The 24067-nt window shown below is 40.5% G+C and overlaps 1 protein-coding gene and 1 long non-coding RNA gene across 3 annotated transcripts in view; one reads left to right on the forward strand and one right to left on the reverse strand.

The window, feature by feature from the left end:
* Positions 1 to 9591, reverse strand: part of ccdc88c (coiled-coil domain containing 88C) — a 127332-nt gene extending 117741 nt beyond the window's left edge. Inside the window, exons 1-2 of one of the 2 annotated variants that reach the window (XM_062968409.1) lie at positions 9083 to 9590; positions 795 to 895 (exon numbers count right to left, since the gene is read on the reverse strand). In XM_062968409.1, the coding sequence (XP_062824479.1) occupies positions 795 to 895; positions 9083 to 9142 (161 nt within the window). In that variant the 5' untranslated portion in view covers positions 9143 to 9590. Of the gene's footprint in view, positions 1 to 794; positions 896 to 9082 lie in introns of both variants that reach the window. The other variant, XM_062968410.1, reaches the window with a different exon arrangement.
* On the forward strand, positions 9008 to 18086 carry LOC134295544 (uncharacterized). The gene is made up of 2 exons (XR_010002168.1): positions 9008 to 9143; positions 17846 to 18086. It is a non-coding gene; the product is annotated as an uncharacterized LOC134295544 (long non-coding RNA).
* Positions 18087 to 24067: the final 5981 nt, after the last annotated feature.

The following is a 24067-nucleotide window of genomic DNA, read 5'->3' on the forward strand; positions in this document are numbered from 1 at the left end:
TTTGAGTTGTGCGAAAGCCCTCCCGGCCACCGCCGACACCTGAGCCTCAAGCGTCAACGCTGAATCCAGGAGGACCCCCAAACTGCAGACCTGTGATTTCAGGGGGAGTGCAACCCCGTCCAGCACAGGTTGCCACCCAATACCCCGATCCGACGCACGATTGACCAGGAGGGCCTCTGTCTTGTCAGGATTGATCCTCAGCTTGTTCCTCCTCATCCAGTCCGCCACAGCGGATGTGAAGAAGAATTCACATTTATTGTTGAACAAAAAATGAACATTATATACTGTACAGTAGTTGTCATCACAAACCAGCATAACCAAACTGTGAATCCTATCAAGAATTTCTTGTTATTATCATTATTTCCATATACAAGACTCTATGATATGTACATTTACCAATCCTGCATGCTCTGGTGTTCTGTTTGGCAGGCATGCTTCCAAACAAAGACTTTGCTAGGTCTTACTTTCAGGGGAGGCCTTATATTTAGGTCTTATTTTCCGGGGATGTCTTATTTTCAGGGAAACAGGGTATGAGACTCATAAGTACAGAATAATGTTGGCTGTGCTACATTGTTTCTTGTTTTACAAAAAATATCTCAAATTTCCACATATGTTTTAGAGCAACATAGACGGAGGAAACAATGTATCTGCAAGCGTTAAAAGCCAGAAGGAAATGCAATGCATGTTGGAAACTAGGGTGTCTAATCAATGGCAATGATTTCCAATACACATTCTTTCATTCTAGCAGCATAACAAAACACCAGCCCATTTCCCGCCTCCTCCCTTTAACTCACATTTGCAACATTATCTTGTTCAAGAAGACACCGTCTACTAGATCCATATACATGCTGAGCTTGTCCTCGTTCTCATTCCCTAATGGTCCAAATGTTTTCACCTGCCAAAGAGAAAATAATTATTTTAGAAAATGAACCAAAAAAAAGGAAAGCCACATACACCAAAAATACCTTTTCAACTTCACCCAAGAAACCCGCAATTTTACGAATGAACTAGATGAAGTGCCAATTGATTTTGAGAAAGAAATACCCATCATAATGCATTGTCAAAGGCTTTCATGGCCAGAATCACTGGGCTGCTGTGAGTTTTCCAGCCTGTATGGTCATGTTCCAGAAGCATTCTCTCCTGATGTTTTGCCCACATCTATGGCAGGCATCCTCAGAGATTGTGAGGTCTGTTGGAAACTAGGCAAGTGGGGTTTCTATATCTGTGGAAAGTCCAGGTTGGGAGAAAGAACTCTTGTCTGTTTGAGAAAGGTATGAATGTTGCAAATGGCCAGCTTGATTTAGCATGTAATGGCCTTGCAGTTTCAAAACCTGGCTGTGTCTTGCCTGAGGGAATCCTTTGTTGGGAGGTGTTAGCTGGCCCTGATTGTTTCTTATCTGGAATTCCCTTGTTTTCTGAATGTTGTTCTTTATTTACTATCCTGATTTTAGAGTTTTTTAAGTAGAGGCAAGATGCAGCCAGGCTTTGAATCTGCAAGGCCATTCAAAGCTAATCAAGCTGGCCATTTGCAACATTCACACTTGCCTCAAACAGACAAGAGTTCTTTCTCCCACTCTGGACATTCAGATATATAAACCCCACTTGCCTAGTTTTCAACACACCTCACAATCTCTGAGGATGCCTGACATAGATGTGGGCGAAACATCAGGAGAGAATGCTTCTAGAACATGGCCACACAGCCTGGAAAATTCACAGCAGCCCATCATTATGTTTGATATAAATCTGCCTTGGAGCCAAATCAAGATCTTACTTCAAGTTTTTACAATTTTCAATGAAACCTTCATTATGCTTACCTGTTTTGAAAGATTAAAAAAGCACTGCCAGATTACCAAAAGGTTTGCCTTCTTTTCTCCATTTACACAGCATTATAACCTTTACATTCTGGTAACTTACCAAAAGATACAAAGATAAGATACAGATCTGTAGCAAGATGGAGATATGATCTTACTCTTGAAAGCTTCTCCATCGAAGTCATATAAAAATGTGGGTGTATAGTTACCAACCAAAGGTAAACTCCAAAGTCCATACTGTGACAACATCTTTTATGAGCCCAACAAAAAACAGCACAAAAATTCTGTACAAACTTCCAAACCACACATTTTTCTTAATCGGGGAAAGATGGTGTAGCTTCTAGCACTTTTCTTTATCTATCGTATGTGTTTTCCCCTCAAGGAACTCCGGTACTGAGGTGAGAATAGAGTTGGCAGGTGTCCCTTACTGTTAAGGATGTCTCTTATTTGAGGATCATCAGGCTGGCAGGTGTCCCCGATTATAAAGGATGCCCCATATTTTCAGGTTGGAAAGCTTCTTTTTTTATACAGACTGAACAAGTCCCCACCCTAAGATATCCTTATTTTATCGAATATATGCAATGTATAGCTTATGTATATAGACAATATGTCAACTTTAGAGAGAAAAATATGGATAGTTTCCATACTTCACAAATTCTGAGATGTTGTTGGTTGTACGATCCACAATAATTTTGGCACAACCAACAAAAAACCCTGAATTGATATACATAAAAGCACCCTCAATTCTTTTTTTATATATAATCTTTATTAAAGCTTTTCCAATATATATATTAAAATAAGAGCGATGATTTCCAACTGTTAAAATTAAAGTAAATAATATGAATGAGAACATTATTACAAAACCTGTGATTGAGTGGTGAAAAATTAGTTGCATTAAAAGAATATCAGAAAGATAAAAATGTTTAAGTATTATTAAAATACATATAAGGCATCAGTTGTGCAACCAAAAGTCCAGGGGAAAGCACCCTCAATTCTAAGGCGTGCCTCACCTATTCTATTATTGTTATTATGATGATCATTATTCTATTATTGTTGTTATTATATAATAATATTAATAATAATATTAATAATAACAACAACAACTTTATTTTTGTATCTCGCCTCCATCTCCCCAAAGGGACCCGGGGCGGCTCACATGGGAAAATTCAACAACATAGTTAAAATGAGCATATTAGTATTCAATAAAAGCATCATAAAACAATATAAAACAACACGGAGGTGGGAGCGAGAGGACAGCCTCCCCTGAAGATCTTAAAGATTGTATTGGGGAAGATGCAATTGCAAAGATAGGCAGGTCCCAAGCTGTTTAGGGCTTTATAGGTGATAGGTTACTTTTTCTCTCTCAAGAGTAAAAAGTGCATGTTATTATTTATTTATTTATTTATTTACAGTATTTATATTCCGCCCTTCTCACCCCGAAGGGGACTCAGGGTGGATTACAATGAACACATATATGGCAAACATTCAATGCCAACAGACAAACAACATATATAGACAGACACAGAGGCATTTAACATTTTTTTCCAGCTTCACGATTCCGGCCACAGGGGGAGCTGTTGCTTCACTGTCCACTAGTGGCTGTACTTCCTCATTCCTTTCCTCGTGTTTTTCTGGCAGTTTTATGATGTTGTAAATTAGTTAAATTAGCCTCCCCGCATAAAGCGTACCTAAATTTCCCTAATTGACAGATGCAACTGTCATTCGGGGCTGCATAGGTCAACAGCAAGCCGGGCTATTTAATGGTCGGGGGCTTAACCCGACCCGGGCTTCGAACTCATGACCTCTCGGTCAGTAGTGATTTATTGCAGCTGGTTACTAGCCAGCTGCACCACAGCCCGGCCCTCTTAGAATCAAGGAAATACAGTAATTGAGTTCAATACCTTCTTTTGGCATTTAGATTGAAAATAAACTTGTTAATAACTGCTTTGAACAGTGGTTCTCAATCTGTGGGTCCCCAGATACTTTGGCCTTCAACTCCCAGAAATCCTAACAGCTGGTAAACTGGCTGGGATTTCTGGGAGTTGTAGGCCAAAACACCTAGGCACCCACAGGTTGAGAACCATTGGCTTAGAATAATAAAATCATAGAGCTGAAAGAGACCTTGTGGGCCATCCAGTCCAACCCCTTGACAAGAAGCAGGAAAATAGCATTCAAAGCACCCCGGACAATTGACCATCTAGCCTCTGTTTCAAAGCCTCCAAAGAAGCAGGCTCCACCACACTCCAGGGCAGAGATTTCCACTGCTGAACAGCTCTCACAGTTAGGAAGTTCTTCCCAGTGTTCAGGTGGAATCCCCTTTCCTGAGGTTTGAAGCCATTGCTTTCTGATTTTCAAACCCGCATGTCATGAGTTTCAATTGTCCCTCACAATTGTTTTGAAAATCTGGCCACACACTTTGCTGGCCTGCCTCCCATGCAATCTCCAAACAACATGCAAATGACCCAAGGCTATCGTCATCACTTCGTCACCAACAACTCTATTCCACTTCATGGGTTTTTTAGAACATCTTTGTCTGGTGAAGAAATATGTGCGCTTCAAATACTTTGTCTGTTGAGTTTGCCTGACACCGATATGGTGAACTTTGGAATTTCTAAACTCCCTGTAAACAATACAGCAGGGAGAGAAGTTATATCTTGAGTTTCTCCTTTTGTTTCCTGTTTTTAGAGAGTTTTATGTTGGGGAAATGAGTATAAAAGTAGTATTACTCCATGTAGGAACCCTATCTGGGTCAATCTATTAAGTCCTTGGATACAAGAGAGAAAGGTGTTCTACATTCTTCCATGTCATTTCATTTCAATACTCTTCATATACAGTCCAGCCCAGGATTATACAGACTCCAATCTAGGTTAAGCTCTCTCGGGCGCCACTGATTTCATCTGGGAGAGTCAAACATGTGGATAATATCAGGCTGGGAAGGTAAAAACAACTGCTATTCTCTTTGTTTAACACTGATTATATTGTACGGGGGGGGGGAGGCTTAGCATCCTTCTCAAGCAATTATCTATTTGTTCAATTCCCCTTTATTTATTTATTTATTTTATTTACAGTATTTATATTCCGCCCTTCTCACCCCGAAGGGGACTCAGGGTGGATCACATTATAACACACATAGGGCAAACATTCAATGCCCATAAACACATCAAACAGAGACTGAGAGACACACGCAGAGGCAAGTTAACTTTCTTCTGAGGGGATGTTCGATTCTGGCCACAGGGGGGAGCAGCTGCTTCATCATTCACACTGACGGCACTTCCTCATACCAGGTCGTAAATTAGTTAATCTTGCCTCCCCACTTTTATTAGTGGTACCTTATCTCCTACTTGATAGATGCAACTATCTTTCGGGTTGCTAGGTCAGCAACGAGCAGGGGCTATTTTTTTTTTATTTTTAATTGACGGGTGCTCACCCCGCCACGGGCTGGCCTCGAACTCATGACCTCATGGTCAGAGTGATTTAAGGCAGCTGCTCAACAGCTGCGCCACAGCCCGGCCCCTTTATAAGCAAGGTTGATGTCATGAAGTTTTTTGTTTTTTTTCTTGTGTCAGGAACAACTTGAGTTGCTTCTGGAGTGAGAGAATTGGCCGTCTGCAAGGACGTTGCCCAGGGGACGCCCGGATGTTTGTTTGTTTTTTGATGTTTTTACCATCCTTGTGGGAGGCTTCTCTCATGTCCCCACGTTGATTTAAAAACAAGAATATTGTCAAGTTTAGAAACTTTCCAAGGTCAGAAAAGGTTAATAGTACAACCTTTATGATTGTTTTATTTAAAAAACTCTAATCACACAATAAAGAATAGTAACACTGCATGGTTTCATGAATTTCCTACATTCAGGCAACCCTTTGCATTCACAAATTCAACATCCAAAGATTCAACAATCCATAGCATGAACTGTTTTGTTGCCATTTAATATAAGCAGCACTGTTGTACTATGCCATTGTATATAACGTGACTTGAACATCCAAAGGTTTTGGTATTCACAGGGGTCCTGGAACTAAAACCCAGTAGATACCAAGGGACCCAACTTTTGCATGGGAAACATTACAGAAACCATAGGAAGACAACCACAAGTGGGGCTATAGCAAGCACATGTCTCCGTCACCATGTGGCCACAAAGCACACAGGAAGCGAGGCAACAGAAGCCTTGCAAGGACTGAGTCTGAGCTCTGAGCAAGTTATGCCTGCAGTGTAACCCTGGAAACCCAGCACACAACATGGTGGGTTGCCTTTTTCCTCTTTCTGCAGCAATGCATACACAGCAAGCATCACGTCTGAAGATCCCAATGACCTCTGTGCATATACAACCCTCCCAACTGAAATGATAACCTTTTCCCTCTCTTATTTACTTTACTTTTATCCTGCCTTTGGCTCGATATAGGGATTCTCTCCTTAAAGCAATTTCCAACACCTTGTTGGGACCATTGTCTAAATGCTGTGTCCTTTAAAAGATGCCCCGCCATCCCTTCCAAACAGAAGGCAGCCTTTATTCCAGGACATGAATGCCTCTCGGAACGGATGTCTCCTTTCCACCAAACACAATGGCTGCACTGTGGGCAAACAACACCACAGACCCACGGTATTCTTTGACTAAACCATTTTGCTTCACTCGGGTCTGCTTCTTAGCCCCAAGTGAAAGATTCGAGAAACTGAGCTTTGTTTTAAATGACTTCCATGCAACTTAGGGAGCTAGGTTGCTGTGAGTTTTCCGAGCTGTATGGCCATGTTCCAGAAGCATTCCCTCCTGACGTTTCACCCACATCTATGGCAGGCATTCTCAGAGGTTGAGAGGTCTGTTGGAAACTAGGCCAGTGGGGTTTATATATCTGTGGAAAGTCCAGAGTGGGAGAATGAACTCTTGTTTGTTTGAGGCAAGTGTGAATGTTGCAATTGGCCACCTTGATTAACATTAAATGGCCTTGCAGCTTCAAAAAACAGGAGAATTCCAGACAGGAAACAATCAGGCCAGCAAACACCACCCAACAAAGGATTCTCCTAGGCAGGACGCTTTGAAGCTAATCAATGCTAATCAAGGTAGTCAATTCCAACATTCACACTTGCCTCAAGCAAACAAGAGTTCTTTCTCCCACCCTGGACCTTCCACTGATAAAGAAACCCCACTTGCCTAGTTTCCAACAGACCTTCTCTGAGGATGCCTGCCACAGATGTGGGCAAAACGTCAGGAGAGAATGCTTCTGGAACATGGCCATACATTCCGGAAAACTCACAGCAACCCAGTGATTCTGGCCATGAAAGCCTTTGACAACTTAGAGAGCATCTATACCTCGGCACACTTTTAACTGCCTGTGCTCAATGCTAGGGAACTTCTCAGGTGTGTAGTTTGGTGAGCAACCAGCACTCTGGCAGAGAAGGCGCATGACCTTATAAAAACAACCTGTGTGTCTACACTGTCAAACTAATGCAGTTTGACTTTAACTGCTATGGAATTGTGGGAGTTATAATTTTATGGCTGATGCCTCACCAAACTACAACTCCCACAATTCCACATCACTGAGCCACAGGTGGTGTCAAATTGCATTCATTCTACAGTGTAGATCAGGCATGGGGAAACTTCGGCCTCCAGGTGTTTTGGACTTCAACTCCCACAATCCCTAACAGCCGGTAGGCTGTTAGGGATTGTGGGAGTTGAAGTCCAAAACACCTGGAGGGCCGAAGTTTCCCCATGTCTGAGCAAACTTCAGCTCTCAGAAATCCCAGTAAGTTTACCAATACAGTAGAGTCTCACTTATCCAAAACACTCTTATCCAAGGTTCTGGATTATCCAAGGCATTTTTGTAGTCAATGTTTTCAATATATCGTGATATTTTGGTGCTAAATTTGTAAATACAATAATTACTACATAGCATTAATGTGTAATGAAATACTTTTTCTGTCAAATTTGTTGTCTAACATTATGTTTTGACACTTAATTTGTAAAATCATAACCTAATTTGATGTTTAATAGGCTTTTCCTTAATCCCACCTTATTATCAAAGTTATTCGCTTATCCAAGCTTCTGCCGGCCTGTTTATGTTGGATAAGTGAGACTCTACTGCAGGGGTCCCCAAACTAAGGCCCGGGGGGCGGATGCGGCCCTCCAAGGTCATTTACCTGGCCCCCGCCCTCAGTTTTAGACTTAGGCTTGTCCAAAGTCTGAAATGACTTGAAGGCACACAACAACAAAAATCCTACTTAACTTTACTATCTCCTTGGCCAGAAGCAGGACCACACTGCCCATTGAAATCCTGAAAGATTTACAGTATGTTGGTTAAAACTGTTTTTGTTTTTAAATATTGTATTGTTCTTTCATTTACTAATATTGTGCTATGGTAATAATATAATATATTGTGTAATATATAATATATAATATTATATATTATATATAATAATATATAATATTGGTAATAACTCGTTTATTTATTTATTACAGTATTTCTACCCCTGCCCTTCTCACCCAATAGGGGACTCAGGGTGGCTAATAATAATAATAATACAATATAATAATATTGTAGAATGTAATAATATATTAAATGTACTGTAATATTACAATATTACGGTATAGTGGTATAGTGCAATAAATTAATATATAATGCTAATATTGTACTATGCTAATAATATAATATATTGTATGTACATACAACTTGTAAGCTGTTCTGAGTCCCCTTCGGGGTGAGAGAGGGTGGGGTATAAATGCAGCAAATAAATAAATAAATAAATAAATAAATGTTGTTTTGGGTGGGCGTTTATACTACAAATAAGATATGTGCAGTGTGCTTAGGAATTTGTCCGGTTTTTTTTTTCTTCTTCCAAATGATAATTTGGCCCCTTAACAATCTGAGGGACCATGAACCGGCCCTCCACTTAAAAAGTTTGAGGACCCCTGCTCTACTGTATCACGATATATTGAAAACATTGACTACAAAAAACAAAAAAATCCAGAAACATGGATAAGCGAGGCTCGGATAAGTGAGACTCTACTATATTTTGGAAACTGTGGGAGTCCAAAACACCTGGAGAGCCAAGGTTTGCCCATTCCTGTAGAATGAATGCATTTTGGCCCCACTTTAACCGCCATGCCTCATTGCTATGGATTCCTGGGAGTTGGCGAGGCAGCAAAACGCTCTCCTTTGGCAGATAAGACCGTCTCTCGGTGAGGTTGAAAAGTGTGTCTGCAAGGGAGTAGTGAGGGAGTAGGAGAAGCATGGGGCACATCTGGTCCTCGGAAAAGGTGGGAGGCCAGGGCCGAGGCGACTCACCCAGGTTACCAGCGGGCTGTGGAGGAAGAGCTCCATGAGTTCGGAAATGGTCACATCCATGGTGAGTGAGGACGAGGAGGGAGGGAGGCGCGGCTGGCTTTTGTCGTGCCCGGGCTCTGCAAGTGAGGGCTCAGTCGGGAAACAAAGGCAGGGAGCAGCCCATCCTGGGTCTCTCCTCCTTCCCTCCCCTTCGGCGGGAGAAACACAGAAAAGAAAGGCGGGCGCCCAGTGTCCAACAACCTGCTGGGCGCAGAGTCGGCTGCCTCAGAGGTCGGAGCGCACAAGGCTCCAAACCCCGCTTTCTCCCTTCTCCTTCGAAGCGCAGGACGAGGCTCTGTCTCTGGGTCCCAGGAAGAGCACGAAGGGACCTTCGGAAAGTTTCCTTTCTCTCTCGGAAGACACCAAGCTGCCTTCTTCTCAAGCGGCGCTACCTGAAGCAGAGCAGCCGCGCGTCTGCCTCTTTCTCTCAATCTCTTTTTTTTCCCTCCCCAAGGAAAGGCGGGACTCCTGAAAGTGGAGGGGGGGGGGGGTGAGAAAGCAAGCCAAGAGAGCAAGGCTTTGATCGACGGCGCGGGTTGCAAATAGGAGCCTGGGGAATGGGGCGAGGCGGGCCAATAGGGAAGGTGCGAACTGGTCAAGAGAGGGAGAGAGAGAGAGGCTGGGAAGTGGGATTGTTGTGAGTTTTTCCGAACTGTATGGCCATAGGGTTGTTGTATGGTTTATTTATTTATTTATTTATTTATTTATTTATTTATTTATTGCAATACAGTAGAGTCTCACTTATCCAAGCTAAACGGGCAGGCAGAAGCTTGGATAAGTGAATATTTATTTATTTACAGTAAAGTAGAGTCTCACTTATCCAAGCTAAACGGGCGGGCAGAAGCTTGGATAAGCGAATATTTATTTATTTACAGTAAAGTAGAGTCTCACTTATCTAAGCTAAACGGGCCGGCAGAAGCTTGGATAAGCGAATATTTATTTATTTTATTTATTTACAGTACAGTAGAGTCTCACTTATCCAAGCTAAACGGGCCGGCATAAGCTTGGATAAGCGAATATTTATTTATTTTATTTATTTACAGTACAGTAGAGTCCCACTTATCCAACACTCGCTTATCCAAGTTTCTGGATTATCCAACTCATTTTTGTAGTCAATGTTTTCAATACATCGTGATATTTTGGTGCTAAATTCGTAAATACAGCAATTACTAGATAGCATTACTGCATATTGAACTACTTTTTCTGTCAAATTTTTTGTATAAGATGATGTTTTGGTGCTTAATTTGTAAAATCATAATGTAATTTTATGTTTAATAGGCTTTTTCCTTAATCCCTCCTTATTATCCAACATATTCGCTTATCCAACATTCTGCCGGCCTGTTTATGTTGGATAAGTGAGACTCTACTGTATTTATATTACGCCCTTCTCACCCCGAAGGGGACTCAGGGCGGATCACATTACACATTTAAGGCAAACATTCAATGCCTTAACATAGAACAAAGACAAAGACAAACACGGGGCTCCGAGCTGGCCTCGAACTCATGACCTCTTGGTCAGAGTGATTTGTTGCACTGGCTGCAGCTGGCTGCTCAACAGCCTGCGCCACAGCCCGGACCCTTATTGGATCTTGGATAATAGGGAGGGATTAAGGAAAAGCCTATTAAACATCAAATTAGGTTATGATTTTACAAATTAAGCACCAAAGCATCACGTTTTACCAAAAAAAAATGACAGAAAAAGCAGTTCAATACACAGTAATGTTATGTTGTAATTACTATAGTTACGAATTTAGCACCAAAATATCACGATATATTGAAAACATTGACTACAAAAATGGCTTGGATAATCCAGAAACTTGGATAAGCGAGGCTTGGATAAGTGAGACTCTACTGTGTTTGTATCCCGCCCTTCTCACCCAATAGGGGACTCTGGGCGGTTTTCCAGATTGTATGGCCAAGTATTCTCTTCTGATGTTTCGCCCACATCTATGGCAGGCATCCTCAGAGGTTGTGAGGTACAGTAGAGTCTCACTTATCCAAGCCTCGCTTATCCAAGCTTCTGGATTATCCAAGCCATTTTTGTAGTAAATGTTTTCAATATATCATGATATTTTGGTGCTAAATTCATAAATACAGTAATTACAGCATAACATTCCTGTGTATTGAACTACCTTTTCTGTCAAATTTGTTGTATAACATGATGTTTTGGTGTTTAATTTGTAAAAACATAACCTAATTTGATGTTTAATAGGCTTTTTCTTAATCCTTCCTTATTATCCAAGATATTCGCTTATCCAAGCTTCTGACAGCCCGTTTAGCTTGGATAAGTGAGACTCTACTGTATATGGAGAAACTAAGCAAGGGAAGTTTATATCTCTGTGGAAGGTCCAGGGTGGGAGAAAGAACTGTTGGAGGCCAGTGTAAATGTTGTAATTAATTACCTTGATTAGTAATAATAATAATAATAATAATAATAATAATACAGTAGAGTCTCGCTCATCTAAGACAGGCATCCTCAGAGGTTGTGAGGTATGGAGAAACTAAGCAAGGAAGGTTTATATATCTGTATAAGTTCCTGGGTGGGGGGAAGAACTCTTGTCTGTTGGAGGCCAGTGTGAATGTTGTAATTAATCACCTTTGCCTTGCATCCTGGCCTGGGGAAATCCTTTGTTCAGAGTCGTTAGCTGCCCCTGATTGATTGCTGTCTGGAATTCATCAGACAACACATTGTATGGCCATGTTCCAGAAGCATTATCTCCTGACATTTCACCCACATCTGTGGCAGGCATCCTCAGAGGTTGTGAGGTGTATTGGAAACTAGGCAAGGGAGGTTTATATCTCTGTGGAAGGTCTAGGGTGGGAGAAAGAACTGTTAGAGGCCAGTGTGAATGTTGTAATTAATAACTTTGATTAGCAATAATAATAATAATAATACAGTAGAGTCTTGCTTATCCAAAGTTCTGGATTATCCAACTTAGAATGCCTCCCACCCGGATCCACAACTGTTTCTCTAGGCAGCAAGGACTGAACTTTTTATGGATTTAACTTCCAACAATGTTGTTACTGCAAGTTCATTTTATGAAATTCTATCTTTATTTGTAGTCAGTGTTTTAGTAGTCAATGTTTTGTGGTCAATGTTTTCAATACATTGCAATGTTTTGATGCTAAATTTGTAAATACAGTAATTATTACATAATGTTACCCTGTATTGAACTGCTTTTTCTGTCGATTTGTTGTAAAGCATGATGTTTTGATGCTTAATTTGTAAAATCATAATGTAATTTGACGTTTAATAGTGGGATTCCTTCCCAGGTAATCCTGAGAGCTTGAGATGTTTGTTCTTAAGGTGAAAAGTACACATCTGTGTTTTAGATGGATTAGAAATCAGCTGGTTTCCCCTATAATAGACAGTAAGAACACCTAAAGCTTTGGAGAGCTTCTGTTCAACCATTTCAAAGCTCCCTGCTTGGGCGGTGATGGCATGATCGTCAGCACAGATAAAACTTTCTGTCTCTTTTGGCAGTGGCTGATAATTTGTGTAAATGTTAAACAATTCTGGTGAGACACCAAATTCTCACCAATTTGGCTGAGAAGGCTCATAAACTTGTAAAACTATACAACTGTAGAATTGATGTAGTTTGATGCGGCTTTAACTGCCATGGCTCAATGCTATGGAATCCTGAGAGTTGTAGTTTTACGAGGTCTTTAGCTTTCTCTGCCAGAGAGTGCTGGTGTTTCACCAAACTGGAAATTCCCTTATTCCATAGCATTGAGCCGTGGTAATTAAAGCAGTGTTAGTTCTATAGTGTAGATCTGGCACCGGCAAAGTTGGGCCCTCCGGGAGTTTTGGACTTCAGCTCCCACAATTCCTAACAGCTTCATGAGCAGCTGAGGGGGAAAACGAAGAGGCCTGCGGCTGTTTGAATTGTGGAAGTTGAAGTCCAAAACACCTGGAGGGTCCTACTTTGCCCATGCCTAGTGTAGATGCTCTCTTTTTTGGGGAGGCCCATTGGAGTAAACCTACAAAAGAACCCAATTGAATTTAGAAAATCCACACCTCAGGGCCCCTGAAGTGTGAACTGTATTGTTTTAATACAGTGTTGCTGTTTAGAAACTGAATATCAAGTGTGTGAAAATAATTTTATTTATTGTAATTCTATACGGTCTCTGACGTATTTCATTGCTTTTTTTAGTTCTGTGAGGTCTCTCAGTGAGATGGCGTACTTCATTTTTTTGGAATTTTGGGGGCCTCCAAAACAGCATGCTTTTTTGGTAATTCTTTGGGGCATCTGAAAGGTGGCATACTTCATCTGACAGGAGGGTAATTCTACATTTTCATTTTTGGTGATACTAGGCAGACTTTGAAGGGCAACATATTTCATGTGTTGTCAAAGGCTTCCATGGCCAGAATCACTGGGTTGCTGTGTGTTTTCTAGACTGTATGGCTATGTTCCAGAAGCATTCTCTCTTGACGTTTCACCCACATATATGGCAGGCATCCTCAAAGGTTGTGAGATATATTGGAAACTAGACAATAACTACAGTAGAGTCTCACTTATCCAACATAAATGGGCCGGCAGAATGTTGGATAAGTGAATATGTTGGATAATAAGGAGGCATTAAGTAAAAGCCTATTAAACATCAAAATAGGTTATGATTTTACAAATTAAGCACCAAAACATCATGTTATACAACAAAATTGAGAGAAAAAGTAGTTCATTACACATTAATGCTATGTAGTAATTACTGTATTTACGAATTTAGCACCAAAATATCCTGATATATTGAAAACATTTACTACAAAAATGCGTTGGATAATCCAGAATGTTGGATAAGTGAGACTCTACTGTAGTTATTGTCTAGTTTCCAATATCTGTGGGAGGTCCAGGGTGAAAGAAAGAACTCTTCTCTGTTGGAGGCAGGTTTGAATGTTGCAATTAATCACCTTGATTAGCATTGAAAAGCCTTATAGCTTCAAAGCCTGGCTGATTCATGCTTGGGGGAATCCTTTGTTGGGAGGTGTTAGCTGCCCTTAATTGTTTCATGTCTGGAATTCCCATTTTTGAGCGTTGTTCTGATTTTAGAGATTTTTAACATTGGTAGCCATATTTTGTTCATTTTCATAGTTTCCTCCTTTCTGTTGAAATGGTCCACATGCTTGTAGATTTCAATGGCTTCTCTTTATAGTCTGACATGGTGGTTGTTAGAGTGGTCCAGCATTTCTGCGTTCTCAAATAATATGCTGTGTCCAGGTTGGTTCATCAAATGCTCTGCTATGCCTGACTTCTCTGGTTGAGTTATTATTTCATGTTTTTGTAATTCTTTGGGGTGTCTGAAAGGCACCATACTTCTATTTTTTTGGGCAATTCTATGGAGTCCCAAAAGGCGACAAGCATCCTCACAAGCTTCCCCTGACCCTGCCTTGTGCTTCCTTCCTACCTAACCTTTTACTCCTGGTTTACTCCTCCGCTCCTTCCAGGCCCAGGTGAGAGGAAAGGGACAAAGTCCTCTCCAAACCGTCTTAGGGAAGCCCAGGGAAGTGGGGAGGGGGAGTTGGCAGGGGGGAGAATGCTGCTGCGTCACTAACAAGCCGCTTCACTTGGCAGCAGGGTGAGACATTTCATGGCCCTGGTTTCCAGAGCAAAACAATTGCATCCAATGAAGGGCCCCGGAAAGGCGGCGGAGAGGGGGGTCCAAGCCCCTCCGCCCCTTTCGAGCCACAGGATGTTTTTCTTCTGTGCTAATGGCTTCTACCAACATGACTGCTGCATCAGGCTGGCCCATTGTGTTCCCACATGAACTCATGCCAAAAACGTCCCAACGCACAAAGCGAATCGGGCAAGTGACCCTTTAGATGCATACAGGATTTAAACCCAGGGTCCTGGGAATAACTTTAGTCAGGGTGGCAGGACGCAGATTGCATCTCCTGCAGAAAGGGCAGCAAAGGACGCTGCTCTTCTGTTGTTGTTCTCTTAGTTAATTTCTCCAATTACCCAAGATGGTTAAATAGTTGTTTTTTTAACTGTACAGTACAAATCGCTTGTTTCCACAATTTCTGTCCTGGTGACTGATATTTATATCATTTTTTTTTTTAAAAAAAACAGCATTGTTAAAATCAAGTGGAAAGTAGACTTGCATGTGATGGAAGTAGACTCCGGGTTGTAAAAGCTTAGGTCATGATAGATTTGTTCTGCTTGGAAGAGACTGCCAGGTTCTTGGTTTTCTCTGCAGAGGACTAACACACTGCAGACTGAAATGGTCAGGCATGTCAGCCTCACTTTGACTTGGTACCAAGGCAGCAGTACTTTGAAGTTCATGGAAGGAGGGGTTCAAAATTCACATTAAGGGAATCATATAGAAACAAGCGTTCCATGTAATGGCGTTCCATGCTGTCATGCCGGCCACATGACCTCGGAGGTGTCTACGGACAACGCCGGCTTTTCGGCTTAGAAATGGAGATGAGCACCAACCCCCAGAGTCGGACACTTAACGTCAGGGGAAAACCTTTACCTTTTACCTTATAGAAACAAGTAGAGCTTCTTCAACTAATGGATAATATCTAGTGCTCCAGGTGTTGATGAATTCCACTCATATCATGCCTCTCCATTGACCGGTCCGCCTGTTATGGCAACTGAAGTGTGCCACAATTCCCTGGCCAACCTGTTACAAATCATTCAAAACATTTAATACGTTTCCTCATCTGCAACATCAGTTAAGGCAAATCATTATAATCTGTCCCCACTGTGACAGGAGAATGCAAATGAGAAACAACAACTTAACGTATCTAAAGCCACCTATAAAGTTAACGGTTTAAGTCAGGGGTCCCCAAACTAAGGCCCCCGCCCTCAGTTTTATAATATAATATTTTTATATCAGTTTTAATAATATAATCTATTGTATAATATATTGTATAATAATATTGTATAATATTGATCATAATATTATCATGTTATACAATATAATAATAATAATACTATATAATAATATTAATTATTTTTATATATTACATATAATATTACAGTATAGTGGTACAGTAGAGTCTCACTTATCCAACATAAACAGGCCAGCAGAATGTTGGATAGCGAATATGTTGGATAATAAGGAGGGATTAAGGAAAAGCCTATTAAACATCAAATTAGGTTATGATTTTACAAATTAAGCACCAAAACATCATGTTATACAACAAATTTGACAGAAAAAGTAGTTCAATACTCAGTAATGCTATGTAGTAATTGCTGTATTTACGAATTTAGCACCAAAATATCATGATGTATTGAAAACATTGACTACAAAAATGCGTTGGATAATCCAGAATGTTGGATAAGCGAATGTTGGATAAGTGAGATTCTACTGTATAGTTCAATATAGTAATATAGAATGCTAATATTGTGCTATGCTAATAATATAATATATTGTATGTATATACAGCTGCTCTGAGTCCCCTTCGGGGTGAGAAAGGTGGGATATAAATGTAGTAAATAAATGAAGTAAATAAATAAATAATTTGAGACTTAGGTTCAGCCAAAGTCTGAAGTGACTTGAAGGCACACAACAACAACAACAATCCTAATTAACTTGACTATTTCATTGGCCAGAAGCAGGCCCACACTTTCCATTGAAATCCTGATAGGTTTATGTTGGTTAAAATTGTTTTCATTTTTAAATATTGTATTGTTCTTTCATTGTTGTTGTTGTTTTGCACTACAAATAAGACATGTGCACTGTGCATAGGAATTTGTTCGTTTTTTTTTTTCAAATGATAATTTGGCCCCTCAACAGTCTGAAGGATTGTGGACCGGCCCTCTGCTTTAAAAGTTTAAGGACCCCTGGTTTAAGTAGTAAACCTGGAACTTCCTTCCATCCCACATGACATCTCTCTCGCCACAATACTCTGCTATGTGTAGTAGTAGCTTTTTTCAGATCTTAAAGAGATAGCCATTTCACTCTGTACTAGTATTAAAACAAAAGTAGAGGGAAAAATAGAAGGAATCTAGCAGCACTTTCAAAACTCCTGCTAAAATTTCACAGAAGCAAAGCGATGCATCCAGATTGTTGTTCCAATTGCTAGTAGAGGAAGAAAACTCCTCCTTCCCTGTAATAAGCATGTCCAAGGGAGTATTATATTATAGTGAGATGAGCAAGATTCGTGAAAGCTAGTTACCCAGCTCTTACCTCCATGGATATCCCTGCCATATAAAAAACTGGTTATGGGAACCATGATAAAGTACAGGAGGACATGCTCACTTTCGATTCCACTACCATAATTCGAGAACTAATTGCAGACTGATAATGGAGGGACAGCAAGAGCAGAACCGTAAGAGTTAGAAGAGACCAAAAACATGCAGAGATTACTACCAGGCTTGCCCTGCTTTGTTAAACATATAGCCACAGAAAGGCTAAGGGTAATAATAAAAAGGAACGCTATTGTTCTTTGACACAAGGAGTCCTAAAACAAACCGCACTGGATACCAAGAGCCCACTTATCTGCCAACTGTCCCTCTATAACATATAGAACGACTTGATTTCTCTTTCCTTCCCCCACTTTCTCCTTTTATCTTCAGCCTACTTTAGTACAAACTGAGAAGTTTGCATTTGGTCAACTCATCATGTAGGAGAAGAGACAGAATCATGACCTTCCATGTAGGTTCAAACAAAAGTAAACCGTTGTAACCTCTCCTAGTCTGTGTGCTTTTCATAATATTTTTTACATCATGACCACATGCTGCTGTTGCTTGACCACCATTGTTGTCGACCGCGTTTTAGGGGATCGGGGCCCTTGAGGAGAGACCCGATCCGGTCCTGAGAGAACGGACCTTGGCGGAGCCAAAAGGAAAATACGAGCCGCAATACAACCTGAAGCCGAAATGAAGAAGGTCCGCCAAAGTTGAAGGAAAATCCGCCAAGGAGTCTTTATTGAGCAATTCAGCTGAAGAGGACTCTGGTAGCGATCATTCGACTTACCAGCAGTCCCATACAATCAAAATAAAGCCATACTTATACAAAATTTCAGTCTGACAGCCCTTTGAATTTCCCGCCCTGCTTCCCCGCCCATCTGATCGTTGATAGGCTAGAAGGTTGAACGAGGCGGGCTTTCGTTTCCCGCCTCGCTCCGTTGGCCCAATAGGAAGCTGCCTTACGTCTCCACTCAGGCCAATCAGGAGGGAGAAGGCGGGAGTTAGCAAAACAATGAGGTGACGGGGACAGGAACCAGAGGATTAAATCCTGCTAGACTGATTTCTAAAGGGTGCTTATTTTATTAATGGCAGCAATCAAGGATGTCCGGGTTTCTGTCACGTATACAGATTTCAGATATGCCTTGGGGTGTCAGAGATGGAAGCAAAGATGGGTGGTGATGAGCCATATTGACAGGCTCTGCAGGGCGCCTTCCTGAGGTGTCCTGGATATTTCTTTGGGTGATCTATGACAATGTTTGCCTTGGGGCGAATCACCTTTAGGTCAGCAACTCCGAATTCGGCGACTCAAGCCCTACATTGTCCATGCAATTTGAATTTGATTGGATTTAGCGGTGGCAGATTATCCTTTTGTTTTTTTGGGAAAGGAAGCCTGGGTCATAGGAAATGGGGTAAGTTCTGGGGTTCATGCTGAGTTCAAAATATTTCCTATTTGATTTCATGATTTGACAATTATATGAAATAAAATGAAAAATAAAATAAAGTTGGAATATAACCCAGGCTGGGAAAAATACATATTTTCCGGGGATTCCAAAGAGTACAAATACATATAGGCAGATAGATAGATTTCATGGAAATAAGGGAGAATTCATAAAAGTGAGTTACATTTCATAAAGGGGAATCATGAATGATATAAACAATTGAAAATATTTGATAAGAACGAAGTTCATAACATCTGGAGAACCCAGCATGGAAATTCATAAAAGTGGAGTTTTAGCAGCATGATTTTACAATTCATGAAGTTGTTATCTCTTGCCTCAGGCTAAAAGGTCAAACACCTTTTGTGCAGAGAGTTTTAGTAAACCACAGTAAACTCCAGTAAAAAGTCTCAATCACCTTCTACTATAAATATATGGAATATAGAACATAAAGTCTTGATTTTTGAACTATCTTTTACAAAGTCCTGGGGGGGGGGTCACCTCGATCACACCATGTGCTAGTTTTTATTTGTGAAATGTTAAGTATGCTCCAGCATAAGATTAAAATAATTTTTATTCAACACGTTTGTCCAAATCTACATAGGTTTTTAAATATTTCCGCCTGTTTTAATTGTTTAGTGAAATAAGTCTTCCTTGCTGGTTTATACTTACATTGTTCTTCATTGTTTCAAACTGAGTTTATTTTACACTTTGATGTGATCCTGTGATACAAGCCTGGAGAGAAGTATACAGGTAAATAAATGGACTGGATCATCTCTGTTACCTTTATTTTGTTCCAACTGCAGCCAACCAGAAGACCTAATTGGGGGTGAGGACGACCTAATAGCTTCCCAAGGACAATATCCTTTGGGGCCACCCAGAGAAGGTGGAAAGCCTCAGTGGGTTGTAATTTGAGCACTGGGTTCCGTGGCTACAGCAAAGATAAACAATTTCTGGGAAGATGGGGTCATATACTGTCCGCTTGGACTGATTGGGAGTTTACCATCTACCTCAGGTGTCCTCAGATGTTTTAAACAGAGGGCCAGTTCAGGGTCCCTCAGGCTGTTGGGGGGCCAGACTATAGTTTGGAAGAAAACATGAACAATTTTCTTTGCACACTGCACATATCTTATTTGTAGTGCAAAAAATCATGTAAAAACAATACAACATTTAAAATGAAGAATAATTTTAACCAACATAAACTTACCAGTATTTTAATGGAAAGTGTGGGCCTGCTTTTGGTTGATGAGGTAGTCAAGTCAATGAGGATTGTTGTTGTGTGCCTGAATTCAAGTCGTTTCAGACTTAGGGCAACCCTTTGTCTAAAGTTAAGGATGGGGCCAAGTAAATGATCTTGGAAGGGCAGGACCCCTTATCTACCCCTTTCCCGCTCTTCTCTCCAAAATTGAAAGTAAAGGTGAAGGCTTCCCCTGTCCAACTCTGGGGGTTGGTGCTCATCTCAATTTCTAAGCTGAATAGCCGTAGACACCTCCAAGGTCATGTGGCCATGGGCATGACTTCATGGAGTGCTGTAACCTTTTCACCAGAGCGGTACCTATTGATCTACTCACATTTGCATGTTTTCGAACTGCTAGGTTGGCAGAAGCTAGAGTTAACAGCGGGAGCTCACCCCGCTCCCGGATTTTATCCACTGACCTTTCCGTTCAGTAAGTTCAACAGGGAGCATACACCTTGTTTTAAGCAGAATAATACCTCTGGAGGCTTTCCAGAGTGAAGTTGTACTATAAAGCAAGGCACATGGGATATATATGTCTTGTCTTAAGGAAAAAATACACTTTTCCTCTGTTACCATTGCCACGTTCTGGCAAAATTCAACAGTGAAGCAGAAGGGAGTACATGTCGCCCCTGCTCTATAGGGCACTGCTTCCTAAACTGTGGTTCCCGGCTCCAAATGGGGTCTTCTTAACTCAAAGTTGGTGTCACGAAAAATTAGCAATAGTAAAAGGTTTCTGAATGCCACCCATTTAGACAAATCCATCAGCAATAATGTGCAGGTTTTACAGTGGACTCCAGAAAATGCTTTGGCTATACTCCACAAAAGAGAAAAATCAGCCTGTTTAGCAAGCTTTGCAAATGCTGGTTTATTAAAAGTAAATGTTTTATTTTCAGGCTTACTTTATATCCCTAGCGATCATGTAAAAAATTCTCAGACAGAAAGGGGTCGCAAGTCAAAAAGGTTTTCAAGAAGTCCTTCTATACAATATCAAGTATCTACCTCCCTGCTGGAGGAATTCAGGACTCGGTGACAAGAAGGGTTTTTGTTAACTATCCTTTAAATTCAGCCACCCTTATTTAATATTTGTAAGAAAAACTCAACATTAAAAAAAATCAAGGTACAAAATTTCAGATTACTCAAGCATTAAGGTATATTTTATTACATTGCTCCTATACAATTGTATATCATTGGACAACCATTTGTTTCTCAGTGTGTTTGTGTATATGTATGTTCCTTCAAATCGTCTATCAGTATATGACAACCCAATTAATTTCATAGGGTTTTCTTAGATAAAGTATACTTAGATGGTTTTGCCAGTTCCTTCCTCTGAAACATAGCCTACAGTAGCTGGTTTTCACTCTCCTGTCCAAGTATTAACCAGGGTTGACCCTGCTTAGCTTTCAATATCAGCTTAGCTCTGATGTTTTCAGGGCAGTGGTTCCCACCTCGTGGGCTGTGGCCCAAAATTAGGTCCGCAAGACATGCAATGGTAACTTGTTTTCTTGGTGTCTTTGTTTTTAGGTTTATTCCTGGGGTTATTTGGGGTGCTGATTCAGAAAATTGCATTGGATAGACTACATCAGTTCTAGATTATTAAATATGTTTTTCCGTGGGCGAGCATATGGCAACTACTAAATGGCATATGTTCTGAATGAGAAACTAGAGCTATGTGCAGTTTTCTGAATCGGCACCCCAGATAACCAAAACGAATCTAAAGTTGATCAAAAACTGATTCGTAACCCTTTTGGTGCTAATGTTGGAGAGTGGCCCCTGGTAAAAGTGGTCCCTAGTCAAAAAAAGGTTGGGAACCACTGTTTTAGGGGATTTGGGCCCTTTGTTTCTGATCTAAAATCAAGCCTGAAGTACTTCCCCGAAAAGTCTGATTTCAGTGAGAATTTTTTTAAAGGAATTGTTACCCCAGAAATCAGTTTATTTAGCTTCTTCCTAAATATGTACTATAGTTTTGAGGAGTGATTGCTCAACTCAAACGATTGCTGCATGTGGTTGATTATTTGGGGTTTTTTTTTGTTTTGTTGTGCAACTATTTGAAGGCAATTAACTTGATATTATATGTTTGTAGGCATCTGTCTCTAAGGCGCCTGCAGTTATCTGATCGTTCAAACCTCATTCACAGATTCATGTGCTTCCAACTCTAGAAAATTGATGTCAAGGCATCTCCTTGACATATAATTGAGTTGAGGATACCTCCAGCATTAACTGTCAATTTAGTATATGCTCTTCTGAAGGTGGCAAACCTAACTGTATTTTCTCCAAAGAAACTTCCATGGAAAGTTTTACATGCTATTCAACCCAGTCCTTTATGTCTTTATGGGAAATAAGTTAAATTGAATTATGAAAAAGGAAATTACTCCAAATAGTATGGATAGGACTGCAAGCAATGAGTACAATTCCAAATTCACTTGATTGGAAGTAAACCTTGCTGAATACACTGGTTCTTACCTCCAAGCAAACATGCATAGTTGGATTGTTAAAGTACTTTCAACTGCCTAAGGCTGTATCCTATGAAAACCTATTAAATAGTGACACTTATGTCAGAAAATATTAATAGATTGAGGTTATGTTTCTGAAGTGTTGGTTTGAGTGCAGCTCTATGATTCAAGACTGGGGTTCAAACCCCTGCTTGGCCATGGAAGTCCACTAAGTAACCTTGAGCAGATCACTCACAGCCTCAGAATATGGCAAGGGCAACCTCCCTCTGAACACATCTTGCCAAGAAAACTCTGTGAAAGATTAATCTTAGGATCAACATAAGTTGGCAAAGACTTGAAGACACGTAGTTACACCAAACCTGAGCATTTCGTTATGGGGCATTGCATGCTATTTTAGTATTATTTTTTCATAAGATCTTGAAATGTTTCAGGAAATTTCAAAGCAAAATTGGGCAAACCCCCCCCCCCCCAAAAAAGCACCTTTTTCTAATTCTTTTTCATGGGTGTTTTGATTTAATTTAGTCTCATTGAGTAGTAAAATAAATTTAATAGAGTAAGTACTTAAGTGTTTGTCCGTCAGCTAGTTAATACACCATCACCAAATCAAAATAAATTTAATTCTTTGCACCCAAGGTAAACAAAATAGAGAGAAAAACATTGAAGAACAAGAAGAAACCAGCAGATATTTTAACACAAATATGTTTTTACAGGATATAACTGGAACTGTAGACACAATACCTGATGGTACCTACTTGCAGACATCTGGCTGGCTAAATCACTTTCAGAGAGAGACTGGAGATGTTCCTTCTTTGGGCAGTAATCCTTAGTTGTGCTGGGTGTGAGATTTGGGAGTTGTAGCCCAAAGAAGTATATTTTCCAGGCTCTGCTTCAATTTACACTACCGCATGTTATATACTGGATATGAAATGCTTCTTCAAACATTACATTATGTCCTACATGGATCTGAAGCTGTGGCCCATTTTTCCACTGCATATGCTGAATAAATGAATTGAGAAATTGTTTTAAGTGTAGTAGTAACATATTCTTGATCCTGAGCTCTGAAATTTCATTCTTGGCAGAGGGGGGGGGGGGGGAGCCAGGAAAAGTGTATGCCAATCTTGTCACCCTCACTGATAAACACAAATGATATCTCAACATACAAATGTTTGCACCATCTAGTGGCTAAAAAATACACTGAATAGTAAGGAAAGTTCCTCTGGTGAACATGATGAATTGGAACTTGCTGCAATGAGCATCATATTTGGAGAAGTGTGTTTCCATTAATAATTTAATGAAGTTTAAAAATCTGTAAAATGACCCCTCTTACAATCGAAGTTAAAAAATACCATGCAATAATCACCAAAAACCCAGGAAGCATAATTGTTTGTTGTGTGCCTTCAAGTTGTTTCTGACTTAACTAGTGACCTAGGGCAGGACACTACATAGTGGAGCAGGGATACTGCCTCCGTGTAGATCCTGTTGTGCCAAGATATGCCAGTAGAAAATAATCTCTAAATGGGATGGGTGGAGAAGAAAGATCAGTGCAAGGAAGATACCAAATTATGCCAGACCTAAATCACTTCTAGTTCAGAAGACAGCTACAAAGGGAGACCGGGATGAGGCTAGTCCTAAGGAATTTCCAGTATCTCTTGCCAGGGAGAAATTTAGGTTCAGCACAGCACCAGATG

This window comes from Anolis carolinensis, chromosome 1 (assembly GCF_035594765.1).
Source record: "Anolis carolinensis isolate JA03-04 chromosome 1, rAnoCar3.1.pri, whole genome shotgun sequence".
Classification (NCBI taxonomy): domain Eukaryota; kingdom Metazoa; phylum Chordata; class Lepidosauria; order Squamata; family Dactyloidae; genus Anolis; species Anolis carolinensis.